The sequence below is a fragment of the Rhopilema esculentum genome, unplaced genomic scaffold, assembly GCF_057945365.1.
Source record: "Rhopilema esculentum isolate cy_ngs unplaced genomic scaffold, ASM5794536v1 HiC_scaffold_27, whole genome shotgun sequence".
NCBI classification, from domain to species: Eukaryota; Metazoa; Cnidaria; class Scyphozoa; order Rhizostomeae; family Rhizostomatidae; genus Rhopilema; species Rhopilema esculentum.
Genome location: NW_028300838.1, coordinates 540,252 through 568,172, shown reverse-complemented (window position 1 = coordinate 568,172; position 27,921 = coordinate 540,252). Strand labels below are relative to the sequence as shown.

The 27,921-nt window shown below is 37.1% G+C and overlaps 2 protein-coding genes and 4 non-coding genes across 7 annotated transcripts; 2 read left to right on the top strand and 4 right to left on the bottom strand.

Moving 5' to 3' along the window:
• The first annotated feature begins 19 nt into the window (after nucleotides 1-19).
• Nucleotides 20-18,526, top strand: LOC135695062 (fizzy-related protein homolog). Of its 2 annotated transcripts, XM_065214009.2 has the most exons (24): nucleotides 36-175; nucleotides 454-512; nucleotides 984-1,093; nucleotides 1,458-1,525; nucleotides 4,002-4,056; nucleotides 4,226-4,260; nucleotides 4,410-4,438; nucleotides 5,130-5,194; nucleotides 5,488-5,547; nucleotides 5,946-6,028; nucleotides 6,489-6,516; nucleotides 6,966-7,022; nucleotides 7,454-7,552; nucleotides 8,227-8,292; nucleotides 9,339-9,441; nucleotides 10,253-10,325; nucleotides 10,680-10,725; nucleotides 11,720-11,782; nucleotides 12,291-12,383; nucleotides 13,798-13,899; nucleotides 14,237-14,275; nucleotides 14,950-15,054; nucleotides 16,449-16,541; nucleotides 17,549-18,526. In XM_065214009.2, the coding sequence occupies exons 3-24, from the start codon at nucleotides 1,025-1,027 to the stop codon at nucleotides 17,588-17,590; spliced, it is 1,473 nt and encodes a 490-aa protein (XP_065070081.1). In that variant the 5' UTR covers nucleotides 36-175; nucleotides 454-512; nucleotides 984-1,024; the 3' UTR covers nucleotides 17,591-18,526. The 2 variants fall into 2 exon arrangements, with proteins under 2 accessions (XP_065070080.1, XP_065070081.1); XM_065214008.2 differs by lacking the exon at nucleotides 454-512 and having other exon boundaries at nucleotides 20-175.
• On the bottom strand, nucleotides 1,710-1,782 carry Trnac-aca (transfer RNA cysteine (anticodon ACA)). The gene has a single exon. It is a non-coding gene; the product is annotated as a tRNA-Cys (tRNA).
• Nucleotides 2,022-2,094, bottom strand: Trnac-aca (transfer RNA cysteine (anticodon ACA)). The gene has a single exon. It is a non-coding gene; the product is annotated as a tRNA-Cys (tRNA).
• On the bottom strand, nucleotides 2,646-2,718 carry Trnac-aca (transfer RNA cysteine (anticodon ACA)). The gene has a single exon. It is a non-coding gene; the product is annotated as a tRNA-Cys (tRNA).
• On the top strand, nucleotides 2,890-2,962 carry Trnac-aca (transfer RNA cysteine (anticodon ACA)). Its single transcript has one exon. It is a non-coding gene; the product is annotated as a tRNA-Cys (tRNA).
• Nucleotides 18,527-18,659: 133 nt separating the features above from the next.
• Nucleotides 18,660-24,371, bottom strand: LOC148957444 (uncharacterized). The gene is made up of 3 exons (XM_089115370.1): nucleotides 22,609-24,371; nucleotides 21,224-21,286; nucleotides 18,660-20,621 (listed from the first exon to the last, which is right to left on the bottom strand). Exons 1-3 carry the CDS (start codon nucleotides 24,020-24,022, stop codon nucleotides 20,326-20,328), a joined length of 1,773 nt encoding a protein of 590 aa, XP_088971496.1. The 5' UTR covers nucleotides 24,023-24,371; the 3' UTR covers nucleotides 18,660-20,325.
• Nucleotides 24,372-27,921: the final 3,550 nt, after the last annotated feature.

Sequence of the window (27,921 nt, the reverse complement as noted above, 5' to 3'; positions counted from 1 at the left end):
GAGGCCTGGTGACTAGTACTGTTGGTCGGTCTAAATTCGAAAAAGTGATTCTTCTGCACGCCGAATTATTTTGAAAGTTCTAGGCCTGGAGCTGACAGACAAGGAAAACCCCCTGAACTCCAAGGCTGTCTGGCTTTTCATCACACGAATGCCTGGTTATTTCATGGGTAACGTTGTAAGTTGTCTTTTTGTTTGGTATCTGGCTCTTTTCTGAAATTTATGTAGCCTACCTTTTACAAGTTTAGGCCAAAACAAAAAATTTAGCCAAAAGACAAACATAATAAATTGTTTTCTGCACTTTCAAGTACCTTAGATTTGCATATCTTTTTAATTTCTATGCAGGTGTAGTGTATTTGCAGGGCTTTAATGATGATGACGATGATGATGATGGTATTGTTCAGCTTTCTAATGCAAAATTTTTCTAGTCTCACCAGAAAATTTTTTCTTGATTAGGCCATCTTTGAAATGTTGACGAGGTTTTATCCCTTTGGTTAACCGTAGCTTGTAACCAGGTCAGTTGCCCTTTAAAAAGTTGGGCAAGTGAAGTCTCAAAAGCTTTTGCTTGTGTTTACTGAACAACATGATAAAAGATGAGGTCTTTAGTAGTGAAAAGATGAGGCTGTGGTTTGAATAGGAGAACTAAAGTGAAAACGGTTCATATGCACCATTTTATTTCACAGAAATATTTTTGAAGGGCAAAATGTTTTCATCTTTTTCCAAAGTTTTTTAAAAGACATTTTAAAGGTATGCCTAGTAGAGATATAAAGGAGGCATTCAATGATGATTTAGTTCAAACTAATTTTTAAGAACAAAGTTGATATAGTATACCAAATCTATAGGTACTCTATGGACTTTTCAAGTGTACTCATTCTTTGTATACAAAAATGTCTGCCATTAGGCTTAAAGACAGAAATATTGAATCACTACTTAGACATGTTGAATTTCATATCCAAGTTAGTCTGAGAGAGTTGTCTCATTTTTAGGTCAACAAAGTATAATAGATTTTGATTTTCTGTAAATAATCATGGACCCAGATTTTGAAAGGCGTCTCATTGACCAGATGAATGGCAGAAGTCCAGTCCAATCACCTCATGTAAGCTTTTGAAAAAATATATTATCCTATCAGTATATGCTCTGTTGTAACATATGTATAATATGAACAAAGTATGGTATGGTGGAAATTTTGAGATATATTGTAGTACACCTCATTAATAGCTACCACATCCCTGATCTTCATGCATTGGCATAGATCATACTTTCCCAAGCTTGTGGCCTATTTTTTTGGCACTCATAGTCATGCCCACCTTTTTTGGCACTCATAGTCATATACCTACCTTCATGCTTATCCTCAGCTGAATCCACCTTCAGAGATTGTAATTAAGCTTTGTAATGTTGCTGTTGATGATAATTTTCAATGATTTTTTTTAATAATTGGCACATCCCAAAATCTGTTTTAGTCTCCAAAAAGAATTTGCAGCCCTAGTCCAAGGAGGAGACGTCTCAACATGGACATGGTTTGTGACAGGTATGGGATGCTTTCTTGTTTATCAAAGACACACTTTACATTGTAATTTGATATATCAAGTCTCTTATTTGGCATATGTGGATCAAATTATGAATCTTGTTTATCAAAACAGTGTCAAGAGGTTCTCTCATTGTTTCTTAAACATAATGATATCTTTAATTAATAGAGAGTGCGGGAAAATAACCGACCCGAGCGAGGCTCGAACTCACGACCCCTGACTTTGTACGTCAAGTGCTCTACCGCTGAGCTATCGGGTCGTGCTTTCAAGCCAACACCCAAGGCCGAGTCATTCACCCGCACTGCCCCTCTCTTTTACCAGATACACAGGGGAGCCATCGCAGCTCCATCTCAAAGTGCAGAGGACCTGAAGAATGAGAGAAGACTGCCCACACCAGGAGGGCCATCGCAGCCCCAACACTGGATAGGGTTGAAGAGAAAGTTTACAGACAACAGGATTTCGAAGATAATTAATTAATAGAGAGTGCGGGAAAATAACCGACCCGAGCGAGGCTCGAACTCACGACCCCTGACTTTGTACGTCAAGTGCTCTACCGCTGAGCTATCGGGTCGTGCTTTCAAGCCAACACCCAAGGCCGAGTCATTCACCCGCACTGCCCCTCTCTTTTACCAGATACACAGGGGAGCCATCGCAGCTCCATCTCAAAGTGCAGAGGACCTGAAGAATGAGAGAAGACTGCCCACACCAGGAGGGCCATCGCAGCCCCAACACTGGATAGGGTTGAAGAGAAAGTTTACAGACAACAGGATTTCGAAGATAATTAATTAATAGAGAGTGCGGGAAAATAACCGACCCGAGCGAGGCTCGAACTCACGACCCCTGACTTTGTACGTCAAGTGCTCTACCGCTGAGCTATCGGGTCGTGCTTTCAAGCCAACACCCAAGGCCGAGTCATTCACCCGCACTGCCCCTCTCTTTTACCAGATACACAGGGGAGCCATCGCAGCTCCATCTCAAAGTGCAAAGGACCTGAAGAATGAGAGAAGACTGCCCACACCAGGAGGGCCATCGCAGCCCCAACACTGGATAGGGTTGAAGAGAAAGTTTACAGACAACAGGATTTCGAAGATAATTAATTAATAGAGAGTGCGGGAAAATAACCGACCCGAGCGAGGCTCGAACTCACGACCCCTGACTTTGTACGTCAAGTGCTCTACCGCTGAGCTATCGGGTCGTGCTTTCAAGCCAACACCCAAGGCCGAGTCATTCACCCGCACTGCCCCTCTCTCATTCTTCAGGTCCTCTGCACTTTGAGATGGAGCTGCGATGGCTCCCCTGTGTATCTGGTAAAAGAGAGGGGCAGTGCGGGTGAATGACTCGGCCTTGGGTGTTGGCTTGAAAGCACGACCCGATAGCTCAGCGGTAGAGCACTTGACGTACAAAGTCAGGGGTCGTGAGTTCGAGCCTCGCTCGGGTCGGTTATTTTCCCGCACTCTCTATTAATTAATTATCTTCGAAATCCTGTTGTCTGTAAATGATATCTTTATAGAGCAGTGAAATTAAGCACCAAAAAAGAACCAAATTTTGTTGTTTTTACTTCAAAAATACTTTTTGTTACTGCTGTTGTTGAATATCTTTTAGTAATTAAAAAGTTTTATCCAACTTTGGATAAGAGACGTAAGGAAGAGGTTTTTCAGCCTGAGGATCATGTGGAATAAGCTACCATCTAACATTGTAAATGCAGACATGCTAATTTCATTCAAGAATCATTTGGACAATTCATTTGGAGAGAAGAAATATTCTGTTAGTAAAGAGGACATTCTTTCAATAGTTTAGATTAAGACAACAACTTTGAGAAAATACAAAAAGTATGGAGTGGCTTTCCAAGGACAGACTATTTTTCTGACATCCATTATCTATCAGTTGGGTGTTACACTTGTTATGATTTAGAGTTTGGCTTAACATAAGTGGTCTATAAGTATAATGGTCTGTCCAGAGTGAAGTCACTCCAAAGATCTGTGATAGGCTATTAGCCTTTAGCACAGTTATAGTTAAAGTTATAGTTAGTTGGATCCTCCTTGTATATACAGTTTTGATTGATCTTCTTTTGTTACTTTTTAGAATCATAAGATATTCTTCCATTTTCAATAACATTTTCATGAAATGATCATGAGAAAATTATCACAAATGCCTTTTGTAACAAAAACATACTATGGTAGATAACTAACCTCAATTAATGTGATAATTTGAATTCTCCAGACCATATGGGAATAAAAACAAGTAGCAACGCCTATAGGGATGTACCATCTGTCCATGCCTGTTTTTGAAATAATTACAACAAGAGTATTCTAAGATGAAAAAGCTAGAATTTCTCCAAAATATTAAACTAAGATTATAGGATTTTTCCCATTGTTTATGTGAAATGATTCTCAGTTTCAGTTTTCAAACAGTCTGTATAAAGCTGTTTAAATAATCCCCTGCCTATCTTCTTGATAAATTTTTTATTTTTGCTTTTAGGGCAATCCCAAGCCGATCAGCTATTAGGAACATATCTGGAATCTTGATGCAACAGGTGAGCAGTAGATTATTTTGAATAAATTCTGATTGCATCCTGTTTTCTGTTTTTTTATAATTATGGTAAATGAATTTCAAAGTGAGTGTAAAAAATTAGAATTTGTAAATAAATACACAAGCTTTTAAAAATGGAAAATTAAAAAGTGTATAAATCCAATTTTTTTCAGGAAAACTCTGACCCAACAACTCAAAGCTCACAAAGGTATGTGAACATGAAGTATTAATGTGCTGATTGTGTATTGCACCCTACTCGTCCTGAATAGATTCATTCAACATCAGATATTTCAAAATCATTTTGTCACCAGATTTGATCAGTCAGTGTGCTTGCTAATTGATTTTATTTACTTTCAGAGAACAGAATGTAAACAATGAAAACAAAGGTAAAAAAAATTTTGGCTTCGCTTGTGATTGTTCAGTTATGCAACCTTTTGAATGCTATAGGCCCTTCAGCCTGTTCTAATTCAGGTGAAAAAACTTGTAAATGTTCTATTTATTTTAAAGTCCTGAATTTCTAATATAAGTCTTTATCAACTGTGGGATATCAGACCCCTCAATTGCTACCACATACCCTCTTAATATCATATTCACAGAAGCTTCAATGCTCATACATGGCCTCCACAACAAAACAATTTAAATGAAGGTTCATTTTAAAAGGGCATAAAATCATTAGATGGAAGAACCAATAAAGATAATTGCACCATCAAGCTCCTTTATGCTCCCAAGATTTGTAATAATTTAATCATGCATAAACTTCTCAGGCAATAAAATTTCGAATTTTTGTAGGAGAAGTATTTCCTTATCAGTGAATTTTCACTGCAAGCTGTCATATTTCTTTGATTTGATCATTTCATACCTAGCTTCTTTTTTATGTGAAATTAAGAACTTGAGGAAACCCATGAAGATTGATACTTCAAACTTTGATATAATTTCCCTTTCTGAACTAAGTCACTCTTAGTGACATTCATTTTAAGTTATATTCATTGAATTACATTAAAACATGATATAATCTTTTTTGTTTACTGTTTAATTTTTAATACTTTTGTCTATATAAAAAATATTGTCATTTTGTAGACAGTCTATTGTATAACAGTTTGCTGCGAAATGAGCTGCTGGGAGCTGAAATCGACAATCCAAGGGTAATGCATTAGTTTTTGAATTAATGAATAGCACTGATTACTTTTTTTTAAAAAAAGTGCATTAGGCACTTGGAAGAGAACACAGGCTGACATACAGAGTTGATTTTTTTTGAAGTTGAAATTCACAGAATTATCAAGTGATTTTTAACCTAATGTCAACCAAAAATATCTTAGAAAATTATTATTTTAAGTTACGCTTATATATTTATTTTTATTTGAATATTTAATGTATTTTTCTAGAAGGCAGTTAAGTCCATGTTAGAATTTCCTTTTCATTGACATCGTTCTTTTAGGATTCAAATGACAGTAGACAGCCATTAACAACACCAAAAGGATGTAAAAATCTCTTTACGGTGGGTGCATATCAGTTTCCTATGAACAACAATAAATTACAATAGTTGTTATATATATGAAAAAACATCAACATCAATCTATTCATTTCAAGCTTATATGAATTTTTATGTACTTACACACTTTTCCATTTCACATTTGTATTAACGTAGCTGTGCACGCTCTGATGAATAGCAAGAGGGTTCTAAGTTGCTTCAGATTTTAAACTGTTCTAACACTGCACAACTCTGCCCACAATTCTATACAGCTCTGCCCACATGGTAGCGAAAACTATATGAAAGACCCATTAAACAGTAATTTTCATTGCTTAGTAGTTATAATGTATTTTTAAGCCTTCTGTTATTCTAACTTATTTTAGGAATTGAGATGCTAATGATAGAATAAATCAAATTAACTTTAGTTCAAGCATACAAGAAAAAGAAGTTCTATTGAGGCAAGTGACTGTATAAGTCCATTTTCACTTTCGCCTGTTGGGAAGGATAGGTGAGTACAACAGAGCTTTGAAAATCTCTAACTTTCTTCTAAATTGCCGAAGATCATGTAATGCAGTCTGTTTCAGACTTTGTCCAAAATGTCCAAAGACTTGAATTCAAGTATCTGTTCAGCTTATTAATTTAAAGATTAAAACTGCTGGATGAATAAACAGTTGATGAATGATGAATAAGGGAGTTATGCAATCTACATGTACTTTTGATCTTTTGGGTTGTGGTCCATTTTTGAATTCACACAATTTTCACCTTTGGTTAACAAGCAAAGTTTATTTTTACTCCTTTTTTATGCATAGAAAATAGATGTTACTGGTTAGCTGTTATCTTTCTTCGACGTATAGTCATTTGCAGCTGTTGCTCATTCTGTTGCTTAGCAAGGTTGTGTAAAGTTTGTAAATTAGCGCTTTGGTTTGGTTGTTCAAATATGAATTTCCCATCTTCTGTCCTTTTTTTAGCCATCAGCTGCTTCGATCACCGAGAAAGGTAAACACAAATTAAGTTTTGACAATAAAGAAAATAACCTTCCTATGCACCAATCATATGTTGACAGACCTATGGGGAATCGACATGTCTTGTAGTATTCATATCAATTTCCCTAGTCATGAGAGAAAAATTGTCAATTCTGCCCACCCTTGGTCTGGAAAGGGCGGCTTTGTCAGTTTCACGACCCAACCGCCACTTCTGAATGCCAATAGTCCTATTGCTGCGTTCAAATTTCTTTGTCAGCCCCCCCCCCCCCCCCCCCTCCAAGGCAATAAATGATTGGTCCAATAGCGTTGAAAATATAAAGCTGATGAGTATTTGCTAATAATGGAAGAATTGTTGTTTAAAAAATCTGTTTTTTTATTATAAAATTTTTTTTAGGTATTGCAATTATTTTTGTTTTGTGCCCAAATGCTACCTCAATTAGAGATATGTCTTTTACATTTCAGTCGACTCGTAAGATCTCAAAAGTTCCATTTAAGGTTTTGGATGCACCAGACCTGCAGGTTTGTTGGATTTAAACTCTCTCTTCGCATTTTCAAAGTTTAATCAACCGGGATAGCAAATTGTCTCTAGCATCACACGACATTATCAAAGTACTTGTCATTTACAGTCAAAAAGATGCCAAAAATGAATTTGCAATCTGTAGACTAAATTCAAAATACCTAAAGTTTTACTCTTGTCGACATTGTCATGGTCTTAATGCATAAAAATATGAAGATAATCGCCGACAGGATAATCATCATCGTCAGCAATTATCCTTATCATCATTAGCATCATTATCAGTCGTCATCACAATCTATTCACAACAAACACCATTATGATTATCAATTGAATATTGTACAGACAACGATTTATAGCTAAAAATTTATGAGCAAGAGAAAGTTGGAAATCTAAACTTAATTTGCACCTTTGATGGTAATTATTCGAATTTTAGGATGATTTCTATCTTAATCTGGTTGACTGGTCGTCACAGAACATTCTCAGCGTTGGTCTAGGGACGTGCGTTTATTTATGGAGTGCGTACACCAGTCAGGTATTGCTCATTTCTTGTGCTTACAGAAGATCCTATCCATGAAGGACTTTTAAATTTTAAAGCGTAAAACCCTCTGCACTAACGATATCATGTCAAAATGGTTTATGAATAACCAAGACAGTAAAGTATTGACCTTATTGACTGTCTTTGAGGCTAATTGTTTACATCCAGCATTGGCAATTATTACTCTTTTTGTAAAAAGGGTCTCCAGAAACATTGCTTTCGTGGAGGTTTAAAAAATCTTCAGGTTTTGCAGGAATTCAACCTAGGGAAAATGGATCATTGCTAACAAATTTCCTTATGCCCTTCATCATCCAATCTTTTTTGCTCCCAAATTCCTCACTTCTGAAATTTAAAGGCTCTAATGCAACCGGCATGCTTTGCAAATATAATTCCAGAACCGGCCTAATGTCGTACTGCATGAAAATACAAAGCATAATCAATTATCAAGACAACTGCCGCTAAGCATGCTGGTTGCGCAAAAGCCTTTAAGTTTGATTTAAAGCAATTAAAATGGTAGATAGGCGGCATTTGGATTTGAAGGTTTGCTAGCATTACCTGAATCTAACGTGCTAGTGTAATTGTATTTCACTCTCTTATCTTACAGGAAAGTTGATCGCTTGATCTTCTACTGCAAATTTTCATAAATTACAAAAATTTTCTTTACTTTTTAGGTCACAAAACTTTGCGATTTGGCCTCAGAAGATGACTCTGTGACGTCAGTTGCATGGACGGAAAAGGTAAGGATATATGTTGAAAAGGAAGTTCTGTATGTCTAGGATAATAGCTATGAAGGGTTTGCTTGTAGCATATCTTAAATCTAACAGATGCTAATTGTTTATGGAGCCTGAAAATTTTTACTGCATGTTGCTGTGTGTACCAAGTCAATCATATTGTAACGAAATATAATTTATCTTAAAGCGTTAGACAAAACCTTGATCGTATATTTTGTCTTCTTTCTTTCTTGAGCCAAAAGTGAGAATTCAGATTTTCTCAACAGCCCAGGAAGTATTGTACGAATTACAAAATGTTATCATAGTTCACCTCTGGTACCAAATATTCTACAAAACCTAAAAAGATGTTAAATTGGCTATGTTGTTTCGAAGTATTTTCTCCATAATATGCCACCTTAGCTGGAAATTTTAAGTCACATAAGGATCAAAACATACTAGATAAGGTGACTAGGATCGAGGATGGCTCAGCGGTTAGAGGCGCTGACTGCAGATCCAGGGGTCTGGGTTCGAGTCTCCGATATGACCCAACTTCCACCCAGAGTTAAAAAAATCGCCAGCTTGTTGCAATTGCAGGCGTAGGAATCACGAGTTATGGTCACATCAAGAGGAAGTACAAGGACACTACACGATTAGCATAGGTTCTCAGTGTGCTAAAACCACATCGATGCTATGTAGAGACAGATACACCGACTAGATAAGAAACTTGTCAATTTTTTATTCTGTGAGTTTCCACAACCTCTATTCAAATAGAATGTCACGATAACGATCGGTTTCGCAAAGCTGATAAGTATGTTTTAAAACATATAAGAAAACTTCCATGAAGCGGGTTTGTAAGACTGTAAAGGAAGCTACCAGGGTGTGTATATGAGAATTATAAAAAAATAAACTTCGAAAAGATCTTAGCAAGCATCACCTCCAGGATTTCGCTTCCTTCCATATAGTTGCTCACCTTTAATTTAGCCTGCCATTTGCATGACATTTTGTATATATGTTCTCTACCTGCGCACTAACTTGTGAAGACCGTAACACTATAGCCTGTTTTCAAATATTAGGGAAGCCATCTATCAGTTGGAACAAACAAAGGTTATGTTCAAATCTGGGATACCCAGAGCACGAAGAAGGTTTCGTCGCTTGAAGGTCATCTGCTGAGAGTTGGTAAGTGTTTCCAAAATCTGACGTCACAAATTGGTGACTATGGATTATAAAAACAGAAAAAATCAGATTGTGGTTAAAAATGTCAACTTTGTGTAGCATATTTAGTTTATTTCCATTAGCTTTGTAAATAATTTGATCAAACGAACTTTTCTTCTTCGCTGTTATATCGCATTATGGTCGTCGATTGTTCTATCTGTTAAATACTCTGGACTGGGAAACCAGATAGTTGTGTATGTAATACAGTGTATCGTTTTGTATGGCCTTCCTTGTGCTGATGCTCTGTGACCTATTTTACTTGATGAAGGTGAATGGCTTGCACTATGTTTGATGAAAAACGGATGTCTCGATGACATTTATCACAGTAACCGTAACAATGGTTTATTCATAGCCACGCTACACTGTGATTATAGCTCTAGTTGGCATCTGTACAGAGAACATCTAAATAAACAGTACACTTCTTGCAGCTCACCAAAACAGTCCATTTACGTTAATATTCCTACAACAGAATCTAGTACTTGATAGCTACCTTTACGTTTATACTTAATATCTCAAGAGAAGATAGTTCCTCTTAACAAGGGGTTGCCGTACTGATGATGCATATTTGCAATAATTGCACGTTTAAAAACCCTTTAAGTGTTTCAAACGGTAGAATTCAGTGCCTTTTTATTTAGGTTGTAAATAGTATACATGCAATGCTTCATTATGCAGTTCAACGTATTAATCAGATCTGAATCGCACATGTAAACTAGCTATGCTCCATATTTATCGAGATTATTTTGATGTGATCTTGCTATTTCGTACCTTCCACTAGGCTCTTTGGCTTGGAACAACGACCTGCTTTGTTCAGGGAGCCGTGATCGTGTCATCTTCCTCAGGGACATAAGGTTCGTCTTCGTTAACCCTGTGGTGTTGTTTTGTATGTTCCTGGACTAATTACTTTAGTTCGGCTATTTTAGGCCCAATAGTTAGTTAATCATATTTGTCCGAAATATTAACATCTTAATGAACACGTTTAATCAATTAAGGTTGGCAGAAATACTAGAAAAACAAAGCCCTTATACTTTCTGCGCTTAAAAGTTTCTAAATTTTTAGGATTGGTAGAACATTAATATTAGAACGAGCAGACAAAAAACTGAGGAATACAGAAGTATAGTGTATGCATGGTGTGTACATGAAATACCAACATAGCCTAGATCTTGTCTTGAATATATTTTATCCAAATTTTTATTTCTGTTTAGATCCTCATCTCCTTCAGAAAAGAAACTGATCGGCCATCGTCAAGAGGTGACTGTCTCTTCAATGTAGTACTTTTTGTAGTGAACGTGTCATTTCCAACCAGTGTTATGTCTTGTTTTACGTCCAGAGAACAAGGAGCCGGAAAAGAGTATTGCGTGTCTTGAGTCTTGATTCTAACTGAACTAAATCAAATTACAATACAGGGCGTGTACACATAAAACGAGGGGACGCTACAAAAGTGTTGTTGATTACGTTGCTGTGGATACGTAGACAATGAAAGGTGTTGATGACAATGATACAATGGAAGACGTGATTACATTCGAAAGTGGTTACTACACTTTCCTTGATTATGAGGAACGTTGTGTATAAGCTTTATTAAATCTTGGCAGCCGTATTATTTTCAAACTGTTTCAAGAATCTATAATAACTTTTACAAATCTCTAGCCTGTTATGTAGGCAATGGTTTGTTATTCTGAAGCTGCTTTTGCAAGAAATGATGCGCTTTTAAAGAACTGTGGGTGCTTTTTTATTACACCTTGCTGGGAGCTACCCTGCAACTGTGTAATGCAAGAACTTGTAAGTTAATTACCATACTGGCTCATATTAATTTCCAAAACTTTGAGGCTGGACTGTTCTTAATTGTTCTAAAGTATTAGGGTGTGACAGGGCTGTATTAGCGTGTTCAGACTCCATTTGGCGACAAAATTGGTGAGCAATCGTTTATTTACTAAAATCTTCCAAGATTTGCCGACAGCGCGCCCCTAGATGGTAAAAGCTCCTAATCTTTGAAACGGAATTACTTTCGAAGGGATGTCACATCACAGCTTTTCTCTCATTGTTATCGTATCCAAATTAGAAAACGTATGCAAACAAATATTTCTTCAAAATTTCACTTTTAAGTAGCTCAGCTTGTTCTTAGTTTCTTAACTTTGACCAGTTTGGAGGCTCGTGTTCTTGTAAAATTGTTCCTTTAAACAAGTGTCTGTACGTAGGCTAGCTTTTTAATGGCTTGATAAAAATAGCGTTTTTATGATTTTTCAAGGTTTGTGGTCTTCGGTGGTCACCTGATCGTCAGTTGCTGGCTTCTGGTGGTAATGACAACAAGGTTTGTTGTTTGATCATAACTTCCTTGTTTTAAATTTTACAGCATTGTAGTCTAGTTTCCTGTTTTTTAGCTTCCCTCGAATTTTTGTCTCTACGTTACTTGGACTTAATTTACTGCCTACGAGATCGGTAACTTAATCATTCAATCACCATAGATTAACTAGAATTAGAAAGATGAATAAGTCTCTTCGTTCAAAACTCTATTCTTCCATGTTTTTGCATGATTCAAACCAAAATGTGCTTGAACTAGGTAAAAAGGAGCCCCGAAAATTCATGTCTTTTATTGATTTTCAGAATGTTTACGCTAAATTTTCTCCTCATTTGTTTTTACCTGCAGTTTTATGCCGTTTTCTCGTGAAGTCTCTAGGGTACGACAAAAAAACAAGTAAAGAACAGTCATTATGTTTGTTGTCACTTATGGCTTTGACGCAGCGCTATGGTTTAATCGTGCAGGCTTGGCAATCTTTACCAGGAACTGTTGTTTCATATCATTTCATTTTCTCTGTCAGCTCATGGTTTGGAATCTTTCCAGTACCTCACCTTATCAGCAATACAATGATCATGTTGCCGCTGTGAAGGCGATTTCTTGGTCTCCACACCAGGTATGTAGACATAAAATGTGCAATGTCCCTTCGCTCTCATATTTCGTCCTGAGAAATCATTTTTTTCTTTCTTTATGAGAGAAATCTTTAATTAAGATGAATGAGAAGCTTGATTTTCAAATGAATTTGTTGGTTTTCATACACCTTATGCCGTCTTTACTCATTGACGGACAGTACGATAAAACCTAAATTTGTATTTATTTGGAATTTGACTTTTAGGCCGTTTGTGTAGCTACCTCTTCTTTGATTTTGTGTTCTAAGGCACGTATAAAGTGTTTTGTTATCCTGCAAATGGACTGTCTTTTGCAACATAGACTTGCTTTAGGCAAGAAGTTTGTTAGTAATAAGCTTGAAAATGTGGTTTTAAGTGCCAGAATAACGAATACTGTTTCTATACTTTTTAGATATAACTTATATGATTGACTGCTTTTGATCGGCAACCAACTTTTGTTAGAAGACAAATCATGTCACGAAACTGAGACTTGCTACCGATTAAGCATGAATAGCGTGTAATGACGAAAAATTACATTTAGAATACTTTCGAAAAGGAACAAGGTAATCTATTGAAGGTATTGACATATACTGGTGACAAATTTGTTGATTTCTTATTAAGTGTTTTTTGACGTTGTGTTTTTTGTTTTTTACACTGCTTGCTTTGCTGATCGTTGTCCTTTTATAGCATAAATGAAATGGCCTATTTTGACATGAAGTTCTGAAAATGCCGGCTTTTCAAATGGGCTAAATATTTTTTTTATAAACGTGTCTTTGTACTATTTTTAAGGGAGGGAGAAAATGTTCTAAAACAGAGGGGAAGCTAACAGTGCAAAGAGCACACTGAACATTCCTTTGATTTTCAGGCGATGCTACTGAGCTATCTATGTAGGAAGTGACAATTTCGGCGATCAAAAATATGATCCTTGGTTAACATGCAATATTTCATAAATAAACGTGTTATCTTTAGAGTCTTGTATATTTCTCAACCAAAAAAGTTGATAGATCATAAATGCTTGAATAAAGAACAACTGTAGGTTCTTTTATTCTTGTGTTCTTTTTCGAGAAAAGGGGGGGAGGGGTTCACAGTTATGGCATGAACTGAACTTTGGTCAACTTTACACTGAATTTAAATTATTTTTTTAACTTGTTGAATGTTTGTGCATGGAATATAGCAACGGCAAAATGGATCAGGTCTAACAGTTCCTTCCTAAAGTTTCTTTATGACTGACAAAATGAGAACGTTGGGAAAACCTAATCTCCTAATAACTTGTACAGCCGGTTATAAAGCACTACCATCCTTTTGGTTTCCTATTTTATTCTCTTCAGGGCCAGAGAAACAAACTCTCATGTATTGTAAGGGGGCTATTTTCCTATTTTATTTTTTCAGGGCCTTAGAAACTAAAACGGTTTTAATTTTCAGCATGGTCTCCTTGCATCTGGTGGTGGGACCGTGGACCGTTGTATACGATTCTGGAATACGTTAACAGGACAAAATCTACACTGCATTGACACAGGGTCACAAGTACGGAAACTCTGTTATTTTTAGTCATCTTGAGTCATTTCAATTAAAGGTTATGAATTGCTTTAAAGTTTTATTGCGCAATGTCGTTGGCCTAACAACGGCTTTTCATCGAAAGTTGCTTTGGAAAAATTGTTTTTGTGAGCTTTTCCTTATTTGTTGTTATGATCAATGAGCAGGTAGATTTTTGGTGATACAATCAGAATCAATCAAAGTTTCATAGCATTTGAAATTGTGCCCATCGATAAATTTACAGTTGAGGTGTTCAGGTATGTAGCGTATAGGTCGATTTTGTTCGTAAAGACTTTTCGAAGTTTTATTCAATCGAGAAAATTTTCAGGTCTGCAATTTGGCATGGTCGAAACATTCGAATGAGCTGGTAAGTGAAGTCATTTTTTCTTTGTTATAGAGCACTTGATCCTTCCACTATGATCCTTCGTATGAAGTTAAGTCTGGCCATGGATTTGCACAATCAAAGATGCATCTTGTCATTGTTTTCAAAAGGATGTTGATATAGAGCCATTCACTTTGTTTTTGAGTGTTGAAGCACATGACATGTAAAAACTGTAGCACAAAATTACAGTCAAGAATATGAATGAATTTTAAAAAAACCGATAATTTGATTTAATATAGTGAAACACTCAATTGTGGATTGCAAAGTAGTTGATACAAGAAACTCATCGAGCATCGAGTCACTATCATCATCAGCATACCATCATCAATCATCCAATCACATCATAAACTTCAGCATCATCAATCATTCAATCACATCATAAGCTTCAGCATCATCAATCATTCAATCAAATCATAAGCTTCAGCATCATCAATCATTCTATCAAATCATAAGCTTCAGCATCATCAATCATCCAATCGCGTCATTACTATCATTTGTCAATCATCCAATCACAATATCATTATCAAAATCAATAATCCAATCATTATCTATGTCATAATCATCATTTTGACGAACAATGTAATCATGGACACAATCATTACAAAACCATGACCTATAAACTGTGAGTTGTTTTTAAAACAAACGGATTTTGATTTTAGGTTAGCACACATGGCTATTCGCAGAATCAAATTCTTGTCTGGAAGTACCCAAGCCTGCAGCAGGTTGCAAAATTAACTGGTCACACATGCAGGGTCCTCTACTTGGTATGTTGTCGCACGGCCCTTAACATGAGAGCGAACATTGTCAGCATCCATCATTTGCTATCATCACATTCCCAATACATTCCAACATTCTATCACGGGTAGAAATCTGAGAGTGGCAAGATTTATTTAAGCTTATTCAGTAAATCACTCCTGGAAAGTTTAAAAATGCTCTCGCTTGCACTGGATCATCCTCTCAAATTTTGAAGGCAAGCACAGAAAATCAAATCGGGGATTTGGCGGGGTGCCGGGGGTGCTGGGGTACTTAAATTTATTTTGTTCTTCATGGTCTTCTCACCTTCTGTAACCTGATCACCGCTTTATTTCTTTTCTTGAACCTGTATCCATATTGTTAGACATGGATTGGAGAAATTATCATATCCAAACAACTAAATCTTACCAGGCTTAGTTTTACTTAAATTGCTGTTGTTGTGGGATGACCTTTTTTAAGAACAATGCTCACGGCCAGTAAACATGATATTTCGAAACTTAGAATATTAGAAGCGAGCCTTATATTTGATTGCTTTTAAATTAAAAACATTTCCATAAGGTTGTATGTGTGTCAGCAGAAGTCTAGAGTTGGCTACGACACCCATCCGACTCATCATAAAAACAGATTGGTGTTGTCGCAGACAATCTAGGGCAATCAACCCAATATTGATTCGGTTTAACTCTACCACTTCCCGATTAGACAATATTTTCGGAAGAACTTTTCGAAGGCCGCTTTCGACGATGCTAACTAGTATTGACCAAGAAATCTTTAATAAGCCTCCAGCACTGGGCAAATGAGCCCTAAGTAAGAGGAAAATAGCATTGAAGATTGGGAATAAATGATGTTAGGCATTTGAACCTACTTGTAAGAACTATTGCAATGCGCAATGAAAGTATGACGTAGCTATGTTTGGGTTTGAATGGCTTCAGCAAACCCAAGGCAGTATCCCAACTCTTTTTGAATAGATCATATATATTAAGCGTTCCATATGGTTCTTAGGCTGAATTTCCTTGTCAAATATGCACGTATTGCGGAATTTTGCGAGAAACTCCTTCGATTTTATGCACATGAATATAATCTAGTTCTGTCCTCTAACCATTGCAAGGACGTTAGATCGTGACTTGAAGGTAACAAGTGTAAGCCAGCAATGTGTGTTTGCTTACGTGGAAATAGCAAGTAGAAAAGAGCTAACACCTGGTTGGTTTTTTATTGGCCAATCAGTGCCTAATAACATCTGATCAAAGTCGCTGTCGAGACTGGACCTGTTATATTTTTCTCGAAAAGCATGAAAATGCATAAAACTTTCCATGAGCAAGAAACAGGTTTTGGAACTCGGCAAATTGCAGAAGGATGGTGCCCTTGGATTTACCCTGAAAATGATTTACTTTCTCATTTTTTGTATCAGGCGATGTCTCCTGATGGAGAGTCAATAGTGACTGGAGCAGGCGACGAAACACTGCGCTTTTGGAACGTGTTTAGCAAGGCCCACACACAAAAGGTGATTTTTACTTCATTATGTCGACTCAATAAGGCATGGGACGACCAGCTGGGCTTGATTTGCCATGTGTCGTATTTGATTCTGCATTGGTCAATCGTTTCTACACGCTGTGTACCCTTTTTTGCTTGCCTTCTCTAAATCATGTCCTAGCTTGATTCCTACTACGTTTTTCGTGCCTGCAATGAGTTCTTAAGTGATGACGTCACAAAAATCTATTTTTAGATTTTTGAATTTTAATCCCATAGCTTCATGAAGTGCCTCTATATGTGCAAAATCAGTAAAATGGGTTAAGAATGGGCTGAGATATGACCACATAAGCACAAGCATTTTCACCATCAAAAAAAGCTGTTATTTGGGCTCTTTTAATAATTTTGTGAGATTGAAAAGTTCTAAAGATAATTTTCTTGTGGCATCAACGCTTAAAAACACAATTTGGTGTGTGCTCTTTATCAGTCCTGGTCTTCCTTTTCAGTATAAAATATGTTTGTCTTTTAGAACGAAATTCCGCATCCTATCATACCAAATCTAAGAGAATTCTTGTATTAAGTGGCGGAGAAACATGTGTTTATGTCCTTGGTCTTTCGTGTCTGTGCCCTGTGTGCTTGCATTTATGTGGCCCTGTGTCTGCATGCCTGTATCTTTTTGCCCCTGTGTGCCTGTTTCCCTGTGTGCCTGTGTTCTGGTGTGCCTATGTCCCAATTTCCCAGTGTGTTTGTGTTCCTGTGTCTGTATGCCTGTATCTTTGTGCCTGTATCTTTGTGCCCCATTGTGCCTGTTTCCCTGTGTGCCCCGAGTGCCTATGTCCTTGGGTGCCTGTCTCCCTGTGTGTGTGTGTCCGTATGTGTTTGTGTCCCTGTGTGCCCTTTGATTATTTACGCTCTTCACATCTATTTATTTTTCTATTTGCATTTCAACCCTTTTAGAGTCAATTTAACTATTTTGTTTTGATTTGCTTCTGATACCCAATATTTCATAAGGCGAGTACTTCTATCATAATTTTTCTCTAGGAGAGCAAATCTGAGTTGAATCTGTTCTCGCATATACGATAGCGAGCTGAAAGATATTTATTTTCGAGTTCAGAAAGACAAAGGTTGTATTGAGGTTTTTAACTAAAATTCTATTCTTTTTTTATGTTGCGTTGTAAATAAAGTATTACATTAGACATATAGGTAAAATCCTATCTAGTATTGTCTTCATAGGGTCTTTAATTACTACTAACCTCGTGTAGAAGAAAACCTTTTATGCCACATTTTCCGTAGCACGTCTTGCAAGGGCAGTGCTTTTTAACCCCGGTGAGTGCCGTCTTTTAGTTTCTATACTTTATGAGGTATGTCCAAAAAAGGAGTATAAAACTTTTCCAGTCCTAGGAACTAGTTTTTAAAAATGGGGTGCTTTTACAATGGAATCATAGCTGCTAAAAATTATACAATTTCTTTTAAAAGACCAAATATCATAGTTATTTCTCGTACAATATATAATATCCCTAACCCAAGATAGAATTTGAACTGGAAAGCAATAACAAGCCTTCTAATGCCTTCTGTAAGATGTCAGAGGGCTGAAAATTTATCGGGTCTTGAAATTAAGTGACTGCCAGACAGAAAGGGGTACGAGGTCGTTGGTCCACCCACTTTGCAACCGCCCAATTTCTGACCCGTCATTGAAAAGTGACTGTGTTCAGATAGGTTGTTTATTTGGGCATCCCTTTCAATGCGAGATTGATTAGAACTGTACCAGTTTTTGTCATCATGAAAATTCCGCGACTATTCTTCATATGAAACTCATATGAAGATTGAAAATATTGCAATTTCAGTGAAGCAGAATGATATAGCCACGTGTCAAGTATGTGTTTGATAACTATGTATGGTAGTGACTGCAGACGGGCAGGGTGCTAGAAGATATATATAGTTAATTTGCTTTAAAGTACTCTAAATTGTGGTTTAACTTAATCTTAACTATATTCATTGTCAAATCAAATGTCAAATGTGCTCCAAGTTTTTCCCTCCGTTTATGAATTACATCTGCATTGATGATTGACAGCATAAAATGGTTCTGTGCCTCGTTTTGTAACTACTTTTAAAAGACTGGCAGGTGGAACATGTTTTCCTCTTTTTAGCCGAGTGTTTGTTACAAATTTTGAACCTATCTAGTTAATTTTTTGTCTTGCAATAGTGAAGTCCTGTACGCAAGTGTTTTCGCAACAATCGAATTTAGAACATTAACTCCAAATCTGATAGTTTATTTTCTGGAGGATGTGTGTAATATTTGTTACCTGTGTGCAGATCTTACTGAAGTGCACTGAAATCGACGTGGGCTGAATTGAAATATTTCAAGTGGTGGGTTTTATAACTCAGCACAAATGTCGAGGATGTACAAAAGGCATTGCGCCCTTCAAATACCGTTGAAATTGCCATGTTTGTACCTAGAAGTTAGTTTGTTGGAAATATCGAACCTAGCGAAATGTAAATAATTTCTACTTCCATTTGAGAGAATATCTAGTCCATTCTTATTCAAACTCTGCACGAATGAAGAAAAGTTGATTAAACATGGCTTTTTTGTACCGTATCCTTACTACTTCAGTAAATCTCAGGAAAATATCAATTTGATAATAAGACAATTTCTTTATCCTCTATTTACAAATTTGTAGCAAATATTATTTGCATCATAAAATACAGTATTTATTTTAAACAGTACAAAAAATTATGTCTACATATTTTTTTTCAAAAACTTTTTCGGTAACTTCATACATTATATCAATCTAATTCTAATGTTCTAAAATTCCATGAAAGGACAATATTTTTAAAAATACCCTTCCTTCTAGAATCCTTCTTTACATCAAACTCCAATTCTGACATTTACTGTCCTCTGACGGACCCACACTACGACAACACTCTACGAGGTTTTGCTTTTTTGTTGCTTACACCATATGGGTGCTCCAAGTCCCCCACTGTTGAGCTAAGTATGTCGTAGACAGGCATTGGTAAAGTAGATTTACAATAAATCTCCGATCGGAGTATGCATGTATAATACGCACTTATATATATACATCTTCTAAGTCTAAAAATTTACGTAGGCCTCTATGAAGTAAGTACTTGCGCTCAGAGAACGGGGTTTGCTTTCCACAAAAGCATGCATTCGTAAGCCTGGAGGAGGTAGCCTGCGTGCAGACTCTGTTGACAAATTGAAAAGAGGAGAAAATTACTTTTTTCCCCTTTTCAATTTCAGAGTTTGCACGCAGGCTAGGCGGAGGGGCATTCGGGTAAAGTAGTACGTACATTCTAGATTTATTTAATAGCCAGCCAGCTTTAATAGCCATTTAATAGCCTAGTGTTTACAAACTAGGGTTAATTAATTATCTGTAACTCGTCAGCACAGTTAAAGAATTTAACTTCATCTTCGTGTGTTGGCAGACTTATTTGTCAATATCCTTTCTCCCCCGTTAGTAAGGAATACTGATTGTGCTTGTCAAAGGGTAGGGATCTGCCGAGAAGCGCAAGTGCCTCTACAGGGTGAGGGATCCTGGATGTGTCTCTTTAATTAATTCTACCATCTGTTTACGAAATTGTAACAATAGCTTTCCAGTAAGTGATGATTCTAGAAACTGGTTCTTGGTAACATTGCTCGCAAAACCACTCTGTTCTTCGCAACCATTTCCCGCTGAGGAAAGCTCGACGGCGGCTGCAGTGTCCTAATCTACAAGACTTCTACATGGTATATAAAGTCTATAAAAATACATTGTAGACTTTTTGATGGCGGCGAAGCATGATTGTCAGTAACAGAACAACGTTCACTTGTTCATTTTTCTCCACATCCTGCCTTTCCCGAATCTGAAATACAGGCGTTTGCCTGGCACTTTTCTAAGTATGTCCAGCTTTATGTAATATCGCAAGGAGCGGGAAAGTTTGTCGTAATTCATATTTGATAGCTTCTTTTTCTTCCCCCACAGTTCTGCCAGCTGCTTTGTGTCTTTTAGTCTGAACTCCCTTTTCTCTTTATCGATCCACTCCACTACGTCGAGGCCCGGTGACTGATCACTGTCTAATAACTCTCGTAGAAAATCCCACAAATGGTAACACTTGTTGGCTGAAAACGAAAGCAAAGTAGACTATTAGCCACCGAATTTTGGACAGAAGAAGTAAAAAGGGCGGAGACAAAGGAACCCCCGTGCTGGGAGGAGTGGCACTGGGCGTTCTCAAGGTTCTTTGCATACTGTGCCTCAAAATTATATTCTGGGATGATCGTAGCAGAAATTGTGACAGATATGATAAAAAACGTGCTAACAGGAATCATAATTACAGCAGTAGTGGATTGCTTTTTAGGGTAAGGGCCTGTTTACACGGCATCGGATCCAAATGGATCCGTACCCAATGTGGTACGGATAGGCTTTGCGTTTACACGGGAGCTGGCGGATCCGATCCCCAAAAAGGTCTCGTGTAAACGGTTGGGATCAGATCCAAACAGGTCGGTAAAAAAGGGGGTCCATTTCGAGGACCGAGTACCTACACCTTGGAGAAAATGCATACCAAAAAGGAGCAAGATCTGATAAACTTTTCAAGAGTAAATAAAGAGATTCATGTTGTTCTGCAAGTCTGTTCGAATAGAAAGTTAATGTAATTTTATTTTATCTCGTAATTCTTAAATAGAAAATCGATTGTGCTTGATTGTTGAACTAAAAAGGTACTCACGTCCCGGTCTATGATTTGCCGATTTTATTTCTCTTTTTGGGGCATTGTCTGGCTCGTTTGCACCTGGAAAAGAGGAACCATTCAATTATCGAATAATCTATAAAATCAACAGAAAATTTGCTTTTGCTCAACTCTTTCTTGTTCATTTTCAGGAGTTTGCACATACATTTATTTACCTTTTTCTAAACTATCTAACACCTATCCACAGTTACATGATATAAAAATTTTATGGTGCAAAGGTTATAAAATCCGAATATCCGTGGAAAACTATCCGTGCATACTAAACGCATTATTTTGGATGACAAGAGCAATGCCTCATCATTGCTCTGTTATATCTTTGTTTTTACCATCCAAATTGCTCAAGTTCATATCATGTTAAATATACAGAAGTTGAAGTTTGACCATCTAATCTGCAGTCGAAAACGTACTTTTCCACAGTGGAAAGCCTGGCCGAGCAAGGAGCTAACAAAACCATCACCCCCCCTTCCCCCCTCCAACCTTTTCATTAGTCGGTGTATATACTGTTAAACAAATTATGTGAAATAAAATCTGTTGTTCGGTAGACAATTTATACATGTGCAATCCCTTACAGCTTGATTTTAATAAAGCGTCTTCTCCTAGTTTTTTTAAACTTCACTATTTCTTCTTTTATCGTTCCTATTTTATACTCGTTTCTCAAACACGATCCGAAGATTAAGGTTTGATAAGTTAGGATTTGGTACAAAATTTGTTTAAAAAATAACTATATTGCAACTTTTTATTCAAATTCCTTCTCCAACATGCACCCCCGTTCTAGAGAGATGCCATTAAAAGCACTTTGCAAAAAAAGAAACAAAAGGTGTTACCATCTGGGAAATAGCTTGGAGGTTCAGCAAATGCTGACCCAGAGAATTTTTAACCTGGGTAATCCCCCTCCTATCCTCTAACGGCGGTTTCTCTCATCGTAGACCGGTGTAATCCTTTCTAATTGAGGGCTAGGATGCTTTGACGTAAACAACAATGAAACCGTTGCAACAAAGCTAAGGAGTTAGCCGCAAGCGGGAACCATCTTTGACGTCACTAAAACACATCCCTGTTCTTTTTCCCTGTTCTCGTTATCAAACGCCGGACTTTGTAATATTTTGTTCAGTTACTTTCCGAAATTCAATTTTTTGGTGTTTTATTTCTGTTGAAGGTTCATCTTCGCGAGAATATATCAAAAGCGCGGTTTTCAAGTCAGATATATCACTACCCTTGTGACGTCATAGCCGACTTGACGATCTCTTAAGAATTTTCAAAGGTTGAAAATGAATGAATAATGTAAAATTTTGCATTACGTTGTGAAAAATCTTTTAAAATGAACGAATTAATGCCTGAAACATTCTTTGACAAAAAATTTCACCAACCTTCTACGTCTCTGTCATAGTTTAAAGAATCTGTGCCTGTGCCGATAGACTTCCACACCCTTGGTCTTTTTTTCTCAGTTGCTGTTTCACTTTCGTCGGGCCTATCTTGTTCTAGCAGATTCTTGAACGTCTGCAAATCGCATTTCGCGTTTGGTTGCATCATATCATCAATTACACTCATGAAACCCATGTCGTAATTATTACTTGCTACATGATTTGCTGTGCTGTCGAGATTGCCAAAAGGCTGCATTTTCGCCGTTGACTTTGAATTAAATTTCGGCCGGCTATCGGTAAAAAATTCTTCATTGTCCGTAGAGCAATCCGACCATGATTGTCGCGTGTGACTGTCGGGCCAAGTGGAAGTCGTATCGGAGTCAACTGATGTTTGTTGGGACAAGATTGGGACCCTATGTTCTAGAATTGAAAAGTGAGATGGTACATCAGGACATGCCCTGCCATTCCAGCCATTAGTTATTGTACGAGAATCGGGTGTTTCCCCAAGCAGGCACTCAATGTCGCCATTATTGCCCAGTACTGACGAAAGGAGATACAAAATCGGTGTGAATGATCTGGTCTGCAAAGCCTCGACAAGTAAATTTACTTCTCTTGTTCCTATTAGAGATTTTGCCTGTTTATCATTCAAACCCAGTCCTGTGTGTGATTCCACAATTGTGTCTTCACCCTCGATGTTTGTTGCGATTAACTTTGTTTCAGTATAATCCATGTCGATTTCGGGGGCTTTTAAAATTTCAGATATGTCCGTCATCCATTGTTCCGCCTCTGCAAAATCAAGACCCTCTTCGAATACTATGTCTTTGTCTGTTTGCAATAAGGTTCCGTCTACTTTCTTACCATTTTTGCTTGTTTTGCTGAAATTGTCACAGGGCTGCTCCGCCTGCATGCTGCGGGCACAGTTCACTAATACGTCGCCCCTGTTTTGCAATGAAGCAAACAGCTCCTCTTTTCTTGCTGCAATGCCAGTACCAGAGCCAAGAAATTGATTTTTATCATTGGCATCGAGTGAAAGATCAAATGCCACCATCTCCCAAGCGTTGGCTTTGCTGACTTGAATATTAGAAAAACTCTCTACAGTGTCGCTGTTTCCAGCTGGTTTCGAATACTGACATGGCCATGGATAAACACCCCTCTTATTTCGCTGTAAGAGGTCATCTAATATCGTTGTTACGTCAATGCTTTTGTCAACCCGACCTCTATTTTTGTCCCGGTTGTGGCCGCAACCGGGGGTGAACTCTTGTTTAATAAGTGTCGTATTTTCCGGGTTATGATTCATACCTGTGACGGGGAACATAACCATCTCTTCAAATTCTGTCTTTCTTGTTGAAGATTCATCTGTTATATAATCAAAATCTTTACTAAGTTTGAAAGACTTCATCCAGTTTTTATCGTCCTCCATTGTACCACATTTACAGATTCCGAGAAGATATCCGATGCTTTTATCGCCAAGTTTTTTCTATTATAGAATGAAAGAAAATCAATTAATACCATCCTTTACATAAAGAAATTTTTTATGAAAACTCTAGAATAGAAGAATGCACACCGCAGTGTTTAATAAAAGCTCCATAATATTTAGTTCTGTCGGAATATAATAACCTGGGGTTCCTAGGACCGGCATTCGTAGTGGTGAGATGATCAGATGTAAATTTATTACAATTAGTTGTTCCTTCTACTGTAAATAAACATAAAAATGAGGATTATGTTATATTTTGGTCGAACAGCTAGCAGAAAGCGAAAAAGCTCCTCAGCTGACAGCAAAACCACAATTATTGTTTAAGCGGAATATGGTAAAAAGTGGACCACAGACCCATGGATGGGAAGTAGGATTTCTTTGTGGTTAAGTACGAAAGAGAAATAGAACTGAAGCATTATAGGGCCTATTCTTTGGTCCTTATTTTAACAACAGGCCGTTTCAGTGCGTGTCAGCAGGACAGACGATTTGTTTTCAGCATCCTTTCAGCTCGTGTCAACGGAACTTCTTCCAGTTTCAGCTCTGATTCAGCTTGGTTTTAGCAGTGATACAATAAATCAATGCTCTCTCAGAAAATCGTCTTGTTGCTTAATTGTTGCTCATTCCGTCTCTGCGCTGTTTACATAAACCAAGTTTCCGGATAATGTCAATGATTTTTGTACACACCCATATTACGTAAAAGTGCATTATTAGTAACGCACTGCTTGGACAGGAATGTAGGACAAAGAAATGCAGTTCTGGGAAAACGAGTTTTAGAAAACTCAGCGGATATTTCAGACATTCTGAGAACAATGGGAGACATACTGCCTTTAAGATAGTAACTGCACATTTCTACGATATATTTCCCAATTACCAAATAAAAATGAAGCTGTGTGGATCTGTTCTAGATCTGTTATTCTCGGGCATTTTCTTAAACGTTTTTTTTAATTCAAGGGCGCCTAATACAATTAAAAGGTTTGGTGGGGAACAGTTAGCAAGGGACTATTTCTTTAATAGTTAGGGTGGCATGTATCCCTTGTTCCACGCGGTACAAAATACTGCTGCATGGCAAACAATCAATAATCCCAATTCTTGCATTTGAGATTAGTACACGAAACAAATAGGACTAGAGAGCACAAAGTGTGTGGAGATTGAAGTAAGAATTGTTCAATAAAGTTACTGTGAGTGTGGGCAATATACTCAAGGGCCCTCAAGGTTGGACAATTACATGAAAATGAATTGTAGTGAAGCTAGATAGATAAAAATTTGGCTTTCCAAAAAAGCGCCTTATTTATTTTTTAACTAAGCCTAGTTTTGGACGGACGGAGACGTGCCGTTTTGGTTCAAAATTTTGACCCATAATTCCGCACTTGTCTGAAAAAATGTTACCCATAATGCTGTAAACATGATGAAAACTATACCCATAATTCCGCATGGCAAAGAATATATTTTAAAACAAAACAAAATCCTTTTCCCCAAAATCTCAATATTCCAAATTTTTCACACTTTCATTTCCAAATGGACATGCTAATTTTCCCTCTTAATAATTTTGCAACATTTTTCTAAAATGGTGCCTATAATACTGCATATTTCTTCAATTGGTACCCATAATTCCGCACAATTTTCAAAAACTGATGCCGATAATGCCGCATACCGCACTTTTCAGAGAAAAGTACCCTTAAATAATAGCACGTTCCCGTACCTCAAATATTGTTGAGGTTTGAAAGCAAGGAAATTTTAGGCTTGGGTGATAATGGTATTCAGGAATAGTGACGGGAAATTTTGGCAAGTTTTGGGAAAGAAGTTGGAAAGGGATCCTGATGCTCATAAGAAATGTTCATGAAAAATGGAAATGTTCAGATCCTAATGGAATGTTTGTCTCAAGAAGTCTGTTACAGCAAAAAGAGAAACTTGTAACAAAAAGAGGTAAAACAAGGGAGTACTAGATATTCTTTTGCGATCTTATCATCGTGTCCGCCTTTCACGCTGGTTTTTTTTTTCTTGAAATTTCAACGCATGCTAATACACGCTAAAGTAATTTACTTACATTTTTGTGAAGTCCTAGATAAAACAGAATGCTTTTGATATCCAACCCTTTATTCTTAGCAGAGTTTTGATTCTTTTTGTAAACAGTAAAATTTCGACACAAGATTATCCCATCAAAGTAATAATTGCATCTTCTGCATTTTTATGTTAAAAAGACAGCATAATGCTAGCACTAAATGTTTTGTACACAAGATTGACGTTTTGCAGGCTCTGGTAGCGAAGCTGAGCTGCTAGCACCTGAATATGCGAAGTATGTCAATGATATGAAATAATAACACTTTTATGTTTGAAGTTTCGTTTTTATGTATCATTAAAATCCTCAAGCAATATCAAAAGACTTCTTTTTCCGGTTTTCCTACTCCCTTTTAGGGGTGCAATCGCATTGAAAACGATAAGAATGTTCGGGTGCGAGGATGGCTCAGTTGTTGGAGGCGCTGGCTACAGACCCAAGTGTCCGTGGTTCGAGTCTCTCGGTTTCACCCAGAGTGGGGAGAGTCGCCTGCTCTCTGTAATTCCAGGCATAGGAATCACGAGGTGTGGTCACATGGAGAGGAAGGACCAGGACACTACTCGATAAGCCTAGCTTCTCAGTGTCCTAAACACTACCTTCGGATGCTAGGTAGCAACAAATACAAATAAGAATGTTAAGAAGCTTTCAGTGCTCAGCGAACATGAGAATTTCCAAGGTGATATTTTGACTTTTCGGAAGCTATTTTTTTCTATTTTGCCAGTTATCTCATTAGGAACAGAGTTTCTAGTGGCTTGTTGCTGAAATTTTTGCGTTTACGTTTTTCTTAAGATCGTGTTATCTTTTGCTGAGTAGCTCCTTTAATCCATTTTTCTCAATATTAATCCATTAAAATGATTATGTTTTTAGTTGTCACGTTAAGCCCCATGAAAAAGATTAGTAATACTGAACAAATCAAATTTACTCGTAAGAAAATTCGTGCCCTGTTAAAATGCTAAAAAAATTCAAATTAGCTGCTATTTTTCATTACCCAACCTTTAGCTATATTGAGAAGCGGAAAGATTTTCGATGGGAAGTTAAAATAATTTATTTTCTGTTTTAATCATTTTCAGCAATTTCAATGAGGGCCTATTATACAAAAGCAATCGCAAGTGCAAAATCCAAGGTATTTAGAAAATTATGTTGGAATACTTTAGATATCGTCTTAGAAAATCTGTTGTTATCAGGTATCAGGCCCCCCTTCTTTTCAACGTTTTCTCCATAATTTTTACATTTTTACATCGATTTATGGCTAGATATTGAGAAGTTAGTTTGCAGCATTTTTAGTTATATACAGATTTTAAACCTTCATTTTGTCCTATACTCTTTTGTCTAGAACAATTTGGGCAATGGATTGGATGTAGGCCTGAAAAATATTGTTAAAATATTCAGCCCTACTTAATGTTATTTAAGACATTTTATCAATTTGATTTTTAGCCAAGAATATCAACTGGGGAGGAGGGAGTTATTTGTACCTGTGCCCAATAACAATTCTAGAAAAGAAGGGAATGCATATTACTTATGAAAGATTCAACGATGGAAATGGAGTCTAGGTATTGCCAGGTAGGTAGAAACGATCACAAGAAAGTTTCGGATTCAGGCTCTTGCTTGTTATAAAATGAACTCTGAGGTTTTACTAAATGGTCCTCTTACCCAAACAGATGATATTCTTTCCCAGATCAGCCACCAACGACAATTATTTCTTGGGAATTTTTTGGCAGTTTTGGAGACCAGTTTGAATACAAGGTAGCTGAAGACTGACAAAAAAGCTGACAACGAAAGTGACAAAGAAGCT